The sequence below is a fragment of the Epinephelus fuscoguttatus genome, linkage group LG14 (genome assembly GCF_011397635.1).
Source record: "Epinephelus fuscoguttatus linkage group LG14, E.fuscoguttatus.final_Chr_v1".
NCBI classification, from domain to species: domain Eukaryota; kingdom Metazoa; phylum Chordata; class Actinopteri; order Perciformes; family Serranidae; genus Epinephelus; species Epinephelus fuscoguttatus.
Genome location: NC_064765.1, coordinates 11706233 through 11719144, shown reverse-complemented (window position 1 = coordinate 11719144; position 12912 = coordinate 11706233). Strand labels below are relative to the sequence as shown.

Genomic DNA, 12912 nt, shown 5'->3' with positions numbered 1-12912 from the left:
TCACGTAATGTTACGATCCAAAAGTATTATTTTTCATACATTTGTGCATAAAAGGTGAAAAACAAAAAATTGGACTTGGTAAAATGGAGGAGAATGGTGATAATATGAAAGATGGAGGTGCCCCAGTATCTCACCTGGTAGAGCATGTGCCTCATGTAACAAGGCTGAGTCTTTACTGCAGCAGCACAGCAGGTCCGTCTCCAACCTGGGGCCTTTTGCTCCCCCTGTTGCTTCTCCACCCTTTCCTGTTACTCTGCACTTATACTATACAATACTGCCAAATAAAACTCCAGTGTAAAACCTACAACTTTAGACAAGAGCTGAACAATTAGACAATTACTCAGTCTATCAACAGAAAATTAACTAACTAAATTAATTGATTAATTGGTTAGTCATATTCTGTGACCAACTTCATCAGTGCAAGGATTTATTGTTATTTTCTGTGTTATATATCTGTAAATTGAATGTCTGTGGGTTTTGGACTGTTGGTCAGACGAAACTAAACTGAGACCAAGTCACGACCAAGATCACAGTGTATCGAGACTGATGCAAGACTAAGACTTTGAGGGGATGAGCTCAATTCAAGACTAGACCAGTGTGAGTCCCGCGCTGTGTGACGATAAAAAAGAGGAACGTGCAAACCACAGACACTCTTTAAATTGATTTGAAAGATCAGCATTCCCATAAAAACAATGAAATCAAACGAAGATTCCTCTTCATTCACCTTTTTGAGTGCCACACTGTATATGTGTGAGCACATGTAAGTATACCATGAGAAATTATCTGCAGAGGTGAATTTTATGTGTGGGAAGTTTGCTTTGTTTTCTACGAGCAAACAACACAAAGGAGCTGAAATCAACTGAACCCTTTTTATTTAACACTCCTTTTTTTAAATTTAGGGATATTCCTAGAGTTTTGGTCTTGAACAGTCTTGAAATTAAATCCTGAGACCAAGACAAAGCCGACCAAGATGTTCAAGACCAATCTCAAGTACTAAAACACAGACTCTGGGGAATTATAATGGGCTTTTTCTGGCATTTTACAATCAAAACATTTAGCTGATCAACCAAGAAAAAAATCTGTAGATTGCTCGATAATGAAAATAATTGTTAGATGCAACCCTACTTGACAATGATACCAGACTCTTGAGTATTGCCAGCAAAGATGTTCAATTTATAATCATGTAAATCAAGAAAATCGAGCACATTTTTTCATTTGAGAAGCAAAAAAAAAAAACTTGTGTTCTTATTCAAGCATGTTACAATGTCTAGCTACAGTATATTCTGAAGCTGTCTGTTGCCAAAGAGAAAAGACGTTGTTCAAAAATAAAAGATGCACTACAGATTACAGGTGTTTCTAACCGTATTTAAGTGTTTGTACTTGGATGTTTCCTCGTGCGAGATAGATCTAGATGTCAGTGCAGATCCTGGGTGTGCGAACATGATGAGTGCATGCCTAAACCAGTTAGTGTTGGACGCAGGAGGTGCAGGAAATAAAAGCAGGAGTCAGTGTGTATCGCGGTTATGCTGGTGGAATTTCGGGCGATCTTTGGCCTAGTCGGTCAAGAAGACGGGGGCCCCGGGGAGGAGGGAACGTAGGGGGATGGGTGGGAGGGGAGGTTCAGGGTGAAGGGAGGATAGCTCCAGCTCCAGGCAGCCAACCAAGTGTGGGGTATAATCTGACAGCACTCAGCCAAGACACATGCAGGGCTAAGACCAGGCACCCTACCAAGACTGGGGCCTGTGGGGACATCCTGGTGAGAGCTAAGCCTCCAATGGGCCTGGAGCAGTGCCAGGAGCCCCACACACACACACACACACACACACATGAATGCATAGTAAAGTCACACATGCGTGGTAAAGCTTGTGCAGTCTCTCACACACACCCACACAAACGCAGACACACCGTGCATGCAAACAACAACACACATGGGGGGGGAATGAACGGAGCAATAAGACAAAGGAAGCATGTGGAAATACAAGGCTGCAGCCTGAATGGAAAGCTTTGGAGGGCCAGATTTGTTGTGTGTCAACGTCTCATTCAGTCAGACCTCCCAAATACAACTGGATCTTCTGTGTATGAAAATAACCTAATTGAGTTAAACCCCACACATTTGGTGGATGTCTGTGTCGCACTTTCCTGTTGACTAATTAAGCTGTCATACTGTGGTCCAACTGGAAATCACCCTGAACGTTTGGATGACCTCGAAATGCTGACTGACATTTCTCCTTGCTCTTTCCCTTTCTCTTTCAATTCCCCACTCCCTCCTTCTCCCTTCTTCTTCCTCCTTCTCGCTGTTCCTCTGCAGATTATGTTTATTTTGAGAACTCGTCCAGTAACCCACTGCTGATCAGGAGGATAGAGGAGCTGAACAAGGTGAGTGTGCTCGAATCACATGTCATGCCTCTGTCTTAACCCCACAAACCCCACTTGTCTTATATCTGATTTTTAGGGCTGACACTTTCTGATTGGTCGATCAAATTCTCAATGGTTGGCTGTGTGTCCACCAAAGTATTTTTTTCCCAGCTGAAAGCACCAGGCGCTCTTTTAAAAACACCCAGCTGTGAATGTGAGAGCACTTTTGAGGTGCAGCGTTTTTCCAGCTGAGACAATTTAGTTACGTCCGGTTGCTATGATACAGAATATCCTCTGGAGTAAGAATGTCGGCACAAGGTAGAGTTCTCACTCTGAATGAAAGGAGAGACGACAGACCTGCCAGTCCATGTGAGCAGCAGTATTAATTTCTAATCCATTGTTGTGACTTCTTGGTCTTTGTGGCATTTGTCCAGCCCCTCCCTCCACTGTGATTGGACAGCTGGGTAAAATGTGACAGTGATGAGTGCAGCATTTTACCAGAGTTGACCACACTTTTAAACTCCTGGCAACTATTTAAAAAAAAAAAAAAAAAAAAGGCCAAACTGCTGTGCTCAGCGCCTCGTCACGCTGCTAGCATTTGTAGCACACGTTGGTTTTCCATCCAAATACAGCGCAACATTTAATCTAATTTTATAGAAAATTGGCAAAAGAAAATGCAAATTTATGCACTTTTCCATCAGTTACTCTTATGCAAATTTTGGGAGGTGGTTCAAGATAAGCAGTAGGTGGCGCTAATTCTCCAGTCAGGTGCCACTGCTGACGAGGGCACAACAAGATAACCTCAAACCTCAAATGAAGGAAAACAATGGGTGTATATGTATAGAAACTGAGAGTTTTGAACAACCAGTATTGCACCTATGTGGTCCTGCAAAAGTTCTGGTAACAGTGCAGTGTGTGAATATAAGCGTGTTAAAAGTCACCCAGAGACGATGAAGAGAGCTTGCAGTGGCTTATTCAATAACAGTATGTCATAATTTATTTGCTGAATCTGTTTCCACTGCACTAAGTCGCATTTTCTTGTTATCGATACACCAACTTTTTCACCTCCCCCTTGTGTAAAAACATTTTTTCTTTCTCAATTTTTATAGATTGTTTCTTGAAAATGTGCATAAAAACAGGTAAATAGAAATGCTGTGCTCCCATTGCAAAGAATTCACATTGGCCTCCGGAAAAAACACTTTTGTGGAAATACAGCGTTACCACATAGAGTGCAGTCAGTGGGGTACCTGTTAGTTCATCTGGTAGAGTGGGTGCCCCATGTACAAAGGCCTTGTCCCTGCCGGTTCAGGTTCAGTTCAGTTCTAACCTATGGCCTTTTGCTGCATGTCATTCCCCCCTGTCTCTCCCCCCTTCACGGTAAAACAACTGTCCTATCAATTAAAGGCAAAAAATGCCATAAAGAAAATGTTTAATCTAGAGATAACATGCCTTTTTTGTTTCGTTAATCAAGCCACTGGTAAAAAAGTAGGTAAGATTCCAGTGCTTTGTTTTTGCTCAGGTGTTTCCAACATGGTACAAAGTACAAAAGTAAAATGCCCGTTTGAATTCTCATAAAGCTCAATTTTGTGATAAATTTTGTGATAATAGGAGACTTCGTTATGCTATACACCCTGACCTGTTAAATAAAAAAGGCACTTTTTATTGGATTGGTAAAGAAACATATCAATACTGCCTAAAACTCTCAGTCGTCTCCAGTTGTTTTAAGTGTTATGATGCTCAGGATCTGTACATGTGTCAAGTTACAACACTCCTTTAAAAAATATTATAATAGGAATTGAATCTTTTGGTTAAAATGAAAATGGTGTTTTTTGAATGTTTAATATTTTAAGATTCTTTAATAACTTTTAAAGCTCAACTGGGTTTAGCCCAGTTATATAGCTGAGCTTCGGACTACCTATGCTCCAAGTTCGCGACCTGAGATCCTCAAGCCTACCCTCACTAGTCATCTCTAGATCAAGGCTGGTAACTAAAGGTGACAGGACTTTTACTATCAAGGCCCTGGAGCTCTGGAATTCTCTGCCTGAGGAGATTAGGCTCGCTAGGGCATTACCTGTTTGAAAATCATTGCTTAGAATATATTTTTATAGGAAAGCTTTCCCTGTTAATTTTCATGGACTTTGTGAAGCACTTTGTAACCTTTTTTAGATAAAAAAAAAAGTGCTATACAAATAAAATTTAGTCTTATATAGACCTGAAATGATTAATCAATATGTTGATCACGGTTATGCAAGCAACTGCGTTGATAATTGATTCATCCTTTAATAATTTTTTAAGCAAAAATACCAAACATTTCTGTGTTTCAGCTTCTGAAATGTGAGGATTTGTATATTTTTTTTTAATCGTATATGACAGTTAACAGGACATCACTAGTTTTTAGACAGTTGGTCTGAGGAAACAAGCATGTTTAAGATGCCAACTTGGTCATATTTTAAATTGTAAGACTCATTTCTTAAAGTATTCACTGACATTTTGACCCAATGATTTGTGGAATAATGAGGAAAATAATCAGCTCATTAATTGACACTGAAAACAGTCATTAGTTGCAGCTCTAGTTCAGTAACAGCCTTTTAATTAATGGTTAAAATGAAAATTTTGATTATTATATAGTGTGTCCGCAGGTCCTTAAAGGTCCTTAAATGGCCTTAAAAGTTAGTAAATAGTCGTAAATTTGTGAAGTCTGTAAGGTCTTAATTGCCACAAACATCTTATAAGGCGCTTCTGTGTGTTAACATTTCTAATGTTACAAATCTTTAAGCCGACCACTGAACCTCATGATGTCTCTTTACTTAATACTTGCACTTACCTGTTGGCAAAATGTAGATGAACCTAACTCAATCTAATAACCGTACTCCTATATAAGACTTGCCTCTGCTTATATATACATATATATGACATATGACTTTTATAAATACCCGCAATGCTTGAATAGAAAATTATGATCTGTCCAAATTATTCTTAAATGTGGTTAAAAAATTATCTTAAAAACATCTTAAAAAGCATTAAATTGAAGTAACTGATACCTGTAGACACCCTGGTATATGAAAAGTGGGTTATTTGTGGGACACTGGCACCATGAATGCTCAAGTCATAATATTAGTTATTATTGTGGGCTTTAAAACTGCAACACGCCATTTTAAATAGAGGAAGCATGTGGTTTCAAACAGTGCACATCGTCACTGCAGTAAAAACAGTGTTATATTGATGATAATGCTGTTTCGGATGCTGTCTGGTAAATCCCAGCCGGCCATCTCTCACATTGTTCAGCCAAAGAAGCAGAAAAAGAGGCCTGTCTCTGCGGACTAGTTACAGGTGCCCACTGTCTGTCCCCTGTCCCAGGCCTGCGCTGGATAATATGGAGGCTGTTTAATGTGATTGACACAGAGCTCAGAGTGAGCCCTCTATTCTGCCTGTCACTGTCAGTCTCTCTGCTCCTCAGGGATCTCTGGCTTTCTCTTCCATAAGGTTTCAGATACATGCTTAGAAAGTATACAACAGTGCGGGGAAAAGTCTCCTGACAACCGCCAGCTGCTCAAAACTGTTCAGAAACACATGAAATTAGGAATGTGTGTCTGTTTTTCTCAGAGCAAAAAAATGTCCGATTTTTAAACCAACAAAAATACGCACAAAGGATTTTATTTTAAAAATTAATTAAAAAATCCAGGGCTGCAATTACTTTAATCATTGATTATTTCCTTTGGTCCATAAAGTGGAAGAAGATAATTATTATTATTTATTTGTTCCCACCATATTTGCAGAAATTACAGAGAAGCAGTGGCTGGCAGCAGTGGAATGTAACTAAATACATTTAATCGATTACTGTACTTAAGAACAAATTTAAGTTATTTTTAAGTATTTACGTATTTTAATCTCATGCTGCGTTCTACTTTAACTTCATGACACTTCAGAGAGGAATAATGTACTTTTTACTCCACTGCAATTATTTGATAACTTTACTAATTCAGATTTTTGCACACAGACGAGACGAAAACAGCTGTGCAGCTAAAACAATTAGTTGTACTTAAGTCATATATAATTATTACTAAGTTTTACTTATTACAAACTATTTTGATAATTGATTTGATTTAATATTAATTATTTTTATTTAATTATTTTGATATTAATAGATTAGTTAATTTAGTATTTTTGATAATTGCTAGTTTTCATGCAAAAATAATTTCATTGTTCCAGCTTCTCAATTGTGAAGATTTGGTGCCTTTTCTTTGAATTATTTGAATTATTTTTGTTTTATTAAATTGATTAAACATTTTCTGTATAAGTAAAACATTTTCTGTACACGTAAAAATGTATAAGAACCTTTATTTTCCAATACTTCAATACATTTTCCTGATTGTACTTACATAGTTTTACCTAAGTAACAGTTTTAATGTAGGATTCAGTATTTTTACAGTGTTGTATTAGTACTTTTACTTCAGTAAATGATCTGAATACTTCCTCCACCACTGGTTGTTGGTAATGAAAATCTTCGGCGTCAGGATCCCTCCAACATTGCTCATTAAATATTTATACAAAAGAAAATCACACAAGTGAAAACAAAAATCTGGATGTAAGACATAAAATAGAGCATGTTAGAATATAGAGCTGAAATATAGACACAGATAAGATATAAATACAGTCATAAACAGTGTTGCAAATTAATAAACTGAATATAAACAGGAATGTGCCTAATGAGAGTAATAAATATAAACATGGTGGTGTAAATAGTTTGTAAAACACTAAGTATAGTATATAAAGGTGAAGTGATGGTCTAATGGTGAAGTGGCATTGTGATGAAGTCAGGAGTTCAAGTTATGTGTCCTGCAGGATGAAGCTGTCTCTGAGCCCAGTGGTGCAGGACCGGATGCTGCGGTAGTGTCTGCCAGACGGCAGCAGGCAGAACAGTTTGTGACTTGGGGTGATGGGGGTCTCTAATTATCCTGTTGGCCTTCTTCAGGATGGTCAGTGTGAAGATAATGTGTCAGATTACTTGTTTTTGTCCGACCAACTCTTAAAGACTAAGGATATTAAGTTTATTATCAAATAACAGATGGAGAAAACCAGAAAATCCTCACAACGGAGAAGGTGGAACAAGAAAATGTTTATAATTTTTGCTGAAAAGAACTGACTTAAACAGTTAATAGGTTATCAGAATAGTCTGATAATTTTTCCGACAATTTACAGATCACCTAATCATGCAAAAAGTGTGACATTAAATTGTTAAATCAGCCAGGGAAATGTTGGTAACACATTCATTAACTTTACTGCTCAACTGTTTAAACAACACCTTGATGGATCCCTGTGATCACACCAGATATGTTGTTACCTTCTCTTTGTTTCTTACACACACACTTCATCTGCCTGCCTGCACCTCTGCACTTCCTCTCTAATCGTCTTCTGTTATTTTTTTTCTTTAATTAGCCTAAAGTTATATTTACAGTTTTTACCGGCATGCACATATAAATATTTATGAATTTATAATGGAAATGCAGAAGGGAATCATACCTGTAATTATGCTGTACTTTGTCAGTGTCATAATGACATTAACTTACTGAACATGTAATCACATCAGCCGAGACACTGTAGTGCTTTACGAAGATTTAAATTGCTTGGCTGTCACATGTTTAAATTGTATCTTGATGCATCCGTATGATCATAGATTTGCTTTTTCTTCTGAAACCCAGACTTAAGTTGTCGTGCTGACTGTAAATCTGTCTACCTTTTTAGTTAGTCTGTTTGTTATTATCCTCCTCCGTATCATCCTGCTTTACTTGGCCTGTAGTCCGCAGTTAATCGTATATTAATCTTGATCATGATTTTTCACTTCCCACAACTAAATGAACATGTTCTACTGCAATACTGACTTTAAAAATGCATGCCCCACCCACATAGAATGCTGCATATCAAATTGAGCACTTCCTAAACCAACAGCCAGGGTAGCTGTCTGCAGCAGCAGCCTGTGAAAAACTTTCCTATGTGTTGCATCTGCAGTTCAGAAGAGTAATATACAACAAAGAGCAGATGGGCAAAACAAAAATCAAATGCCTGGAGCAGAAGGCGAAGAGCTAGTCCCGCCTATATGCATCATCAACTGTGTTTGGAAGTATTGTGGATTTAGAGTGCATGAGACTGGTGTCTGGGCCGTCAAAGACAGACAGCTAACTTTGGAGAACGAGGTAGTAGTGTGCTCGAGGACTTGCTTTATCATATGAGACTCAACTTGAAGACACGTATGGCTCTCATACGTGGAGCAGGAACAAATGCATTTGAAGTTAAAAAAGCCTTTATTCCAAAAACATGGCTGCTCACATTAAAACACCGACTGGTTTCGACCCTAACATCTTCATCATGGTGCAAAAGGGTGGGGAGGAGTCAAGCAAAGCATTTCATAAGCTTGATAGGGGTGTCACCCAAGCCTGATTAACAAGTGAATGCAGGTGAATGCAATGTTGTGTTGCGAAACCTTTGGTTCTGACATACCATACCACAAATACTGCTCAGCAATGACCTGAGGAACGTGACCCGAGCTCAAGGTGTCAACCTGGTCGCCAAAATCCCTGTATCCCAGTCTGATCAAACATCTGTGGGATGTGCTGTCACCCCACCTCGCAACCCACAGGACTCAAAAGATCTGATTGTAATGCCCCAATGCCAGGCACCAAAGGACACCCTCCAGAGATCCTGTGTCCATGCCTTGACAGGTCAGAGCCAAGTCCGGTCCAAGAAGGACCCATCGTGGATCGGGGGTACCTCTAGGGTACCAGCACGCCCCTCAAATGTTCGATCAGATTGGGATCTAGGGTATTTGGAGGCCAGGTCAACACCTTGAGCTCTTTGTCCCATTTCTCGGGTCATGCCTGAGCAGTATTTGTGGTGTGGCATGGTGCATTGTCTTGCTGGGGGGCCACTGCCATCGACAAGTGCTATTGTCATGGGGGGGGGGGGGGTACTTGGTCTGCAGTGGTATTCGGTGGGTGGAGCACGTCAAGTAGCATCCACATGAATGCTAGGACCAAACGTTTCTCAGCAGAACATTGCACTGTAACAAGATGATTAATGTTATTGACTTTCCAGCACTATAGAGCTGTAACTGAATTCATCCACTAAAGTAATAAATGCAAGATGTGTATCCAATAAATACTCTTACATATATTTTGCTTCTTGGAGATGCTCAATGCAAAGATTTATTAATTAGCAGGAATGTAGCACAGCATAAAAAGTGAAAGTAGGACTGTGCTGATTTAGTTTTGGGTAAAAAGTATTTATTTTATAAGGTGTTTCCAGGAGATGCACTGTGAATAAGGACCACTCATACTCTAATTATTGATCAAGATCACCATGATCGTCATTTCGGTCATAATCACGCAGCCTTACTACAGTTGCATCTACTCAGCTAAGAACGTCCATATGTGTCGTGCAACCAAAGAGCAGAATCTAGACCAAAAAAATCACTTCTATGTTTCATTAAAAAACTTCATTTATAAAGAGAAAAGTGCTTCAGTTTACTATCAGAAAAATCATAACTGAGGAAATTATGTTTTTCTTGTTGCTGCGGTGTTTGTCAAACACGGAAATGTGCGAAATTGGATTTTAATTATTTTCTGATTGGGAAAAGTGGAAAGTGTGCAGAATGCAGAAAAATATGACATGTTGACCGTGTTTGCTTTTTCGTGCATCCATCTCTCCATCCATCTTCCTCTCACATTACATTTCACTGGAAGGATTCACGAGAGAGATCCTAAATCCAATATGCTCGGCCTATAACAAGATACAAATATGATATGTAACACTTCAGAGACTCACAGTTTATCAATACTGTAATTTATACTCTATTATTCCTTTTTATGTTATGTACAGGAAGCAGAAAGCAACAGATGTATTTGTAGATGAGTCTTTTTGCTTTTACTCAGTTTCTTTTTTCAGTTATCTTTCAATAAAACATCGTCATGCAGGTCCTAATTTAAAAACACATTTCATATCAGCATACCAGTGTAGTATTATAAGGCAGAAACAGATCTCAGTGCTGCACAGACAACCCCCAACACACCACGCTGTCCTGATAACTGCAACACTTATTGTGATTTTGGAGAATTGCTCACACTGTGTTTTCTGCCATAGTTAAGAACTAGCTTCATCTATTGGGTTTTTTTTTTTTTTTTTTTATTTAATGTGTGTGTGTGTGTGTGTGTGTGTGGGTGCTCTGTGTGCGGCACCACTTGTTGCCGTGGTAACGCCGATTGTCTCTTGGTTTGCAGACAGCCAATGGGAACGTGGAGGCCAAAGTGGTGTGTTTTTACCGGCGCAGGGACATCTCCAGCACACTCATCGCCCTGGCAGACAAACATGCAAGTGAGTGACCGACTGAAAACCCCGGCCAAGCATCCAAAAAAAAAAGAAAGAAAGAAAGAAGAAAAATCATGCCAACCAGGATTTAAAACAGTTGTTTTTGGGCAACCCCTCTTCAGTTATTTTCCACTGCAAAGTTATGAAGCCTTCAGTCAAACTGAACAAGATTTCCCTGAGCTGGAAAATACAACTGTGTTTGTTATTTGGCTGGATTGTGAGGTGTGTTTGCACGACAGGGGCGATACAAAATTGAATTGAGCACTGTTACCGAGCTGAGAGAAACAGTCCAGACTGCAGCAGCCCCTCCTCTGACAGGCCTGATTGCAGACAGCATTCGATCTGTTGGGTGTATCAATATGACGACACCTGTGTATATGTGTGTGTGTGCGCATATGTGCTCTTAAGCGTGGGTGTGTAGCGTGTACTTGAATGTGGTGCTGTTCTCCAGAGCATATACTGCAGTATTATCTGGAACAGCTGGCAGACTTGGACTGGGCTTTACCTCAAGCAGCTTTTTTAATGTTATAGGTACCAGAGTGTTTTTCAGAGAGAAAGACATTAAAACATGAGCAAAGACAGAATGGGGAAACACAGACGCCCAGATGAACTGAGATGGTCAGTGTAAAGGAACAGTTAAACCCCATATTTTTCTTCTTACCTGTAGTGCTGTTTATCAGTCTAGGTAGTTTTGGTGTGAGTTGCCATGTGTTGGAGATATTGGCTGTAGAGATGTCTGCCTTCTCTCCAATATAATGGAACTAGATGGCATCAGCCAGGGTGCATCTACTCATGGTCAAGAGGCTTGTGCTTGTGAATAACAAATGGCAATAATTAGGGCTTCCCCCTAAAAGTTGAAGATTTGAACAATCAGTCGGAGACCCCTCAGCCTGTGATTCTTCAAGTCAAGCAGTCTTTTTCTACTTCTTCTGTTTTTGTCAGCTAGTGTGCAGTACAGGCTAGTCCTAGGGAAGTTTCAGTCCTTAGTTTTAAATGCAGAGTCAGCGCTTCTTGCTTTCATATTGCTCTTCGGCATAGGCAGCTGCGGACCCAGACCAAGGGTGAGACGGAGGCAGCTGCTCAGAGGGCTTTGGCTGTTCAGGCTCAGAGATAACATTATCTTCAGGCTTTTGCATAGAAGTGATGAATTTACAGCACTCAGGACTAGGGTTGTCACGATACTAAAATTTCGATATCGATACCCAGGAAAATATTCAATACTCGATACCATTTTCGATACAGCAGCAAAAAATTAAGAGGCATGTCATTTTTTAAATAAAGATCAGAACAGTAACATCAATGATAAAAACAAAAAAATCCCCCCAAAATAAATAACAACCACCAACAAGATCTGTCCATACAAATGTATTTATCTACAGCCCCGTTTATTTTCTGTGCTTCTGGTGAATTGGCACCATATTTTCATTACTGATCAAATAGAGTCGGTAGTTCAGGCTCAGGATGCTCCTGTTTCTACCTCACTATGTGATCAGAGAACCAGGGGTTACGGGAGAAACCAAACGTTTTTTCAGCTTCAATCTGTGACTTTACAGTTAACATAACTTTTCAGACACACATAATTGTGTTGTCCTGTTAAACTAATATTATCTATTAATGTTACAGACGGGCATGACTGATAAAGTTTTCTGCTTAGCTCCCACATTAACATTAGAAGTTATATTTTAGTTTGATGCTGGCGACACCAGCTGCTCAGCTGCTAGTGCCGTCTGCAGCGTGCTGTGTTCACTTCACTAAATATTTCCAAAGAGCGCTTTTTTCTTTATCATTTTTGACCAAAACTGGCTGCTCTGATCCTCCTGCAGCTGCGCTGGCCATATTACAGCAAAAGAAATGTGTGCATGCATGCACAGCGACGACAACAAGCCGGGTTGCAGCGAGGGCTCTGTGCCTGCCAGATGCTGCCTGCACAGCACGTGTCCGTCGGACCTGTCGGGTGCACGCGACAGGTGAGGTGGCGTGCACTGTTAGTATCGATACTTTTGTAAATTAGTATTGTATCTGGATACAGCGTTTGAGTATCGATACTTTTCTGAGTATTGATACTTTTGACAACCCTACTCAGGACCTTAGTATACAGTCTCTGGCATTTATTTAACTAGTGTCAGCAAAAGCTGTTGTTACATATGTCTGATCTGTCGGACTTCGGGCAGCAGTAGCTCAGTCTTGGGTTGGGAAGCT

General features: G+C 39.7%; 1 protein-coding gene across 4 annotated transcripts in view; it reads left to right on the top strand.

Annotated features, from left to right (window-relative positions):
* Positions 1-12912, top strand: part of mta1 (metastasis associated 1) — a 77287-nt gene that overhangs the window by 16115 nt on the left and 48260 nt on the right. For all 4 annotated transcript variants that reach the window (XM_049596520.1, XM_049596519.1, XM_049596518.1 and 1 more), the window contains exons 2-3: positions 2309-2376; positions 10626-10719. In XM_049596520.1, the coding sequence (XP_049452477.1) occupies positions 2309-2376; positions 10626-10719 (162 nt within the window). The remainder of the gene's footprint in view (positions 1-2308; positions 2377-10625; positions 10720-12912) is intronic.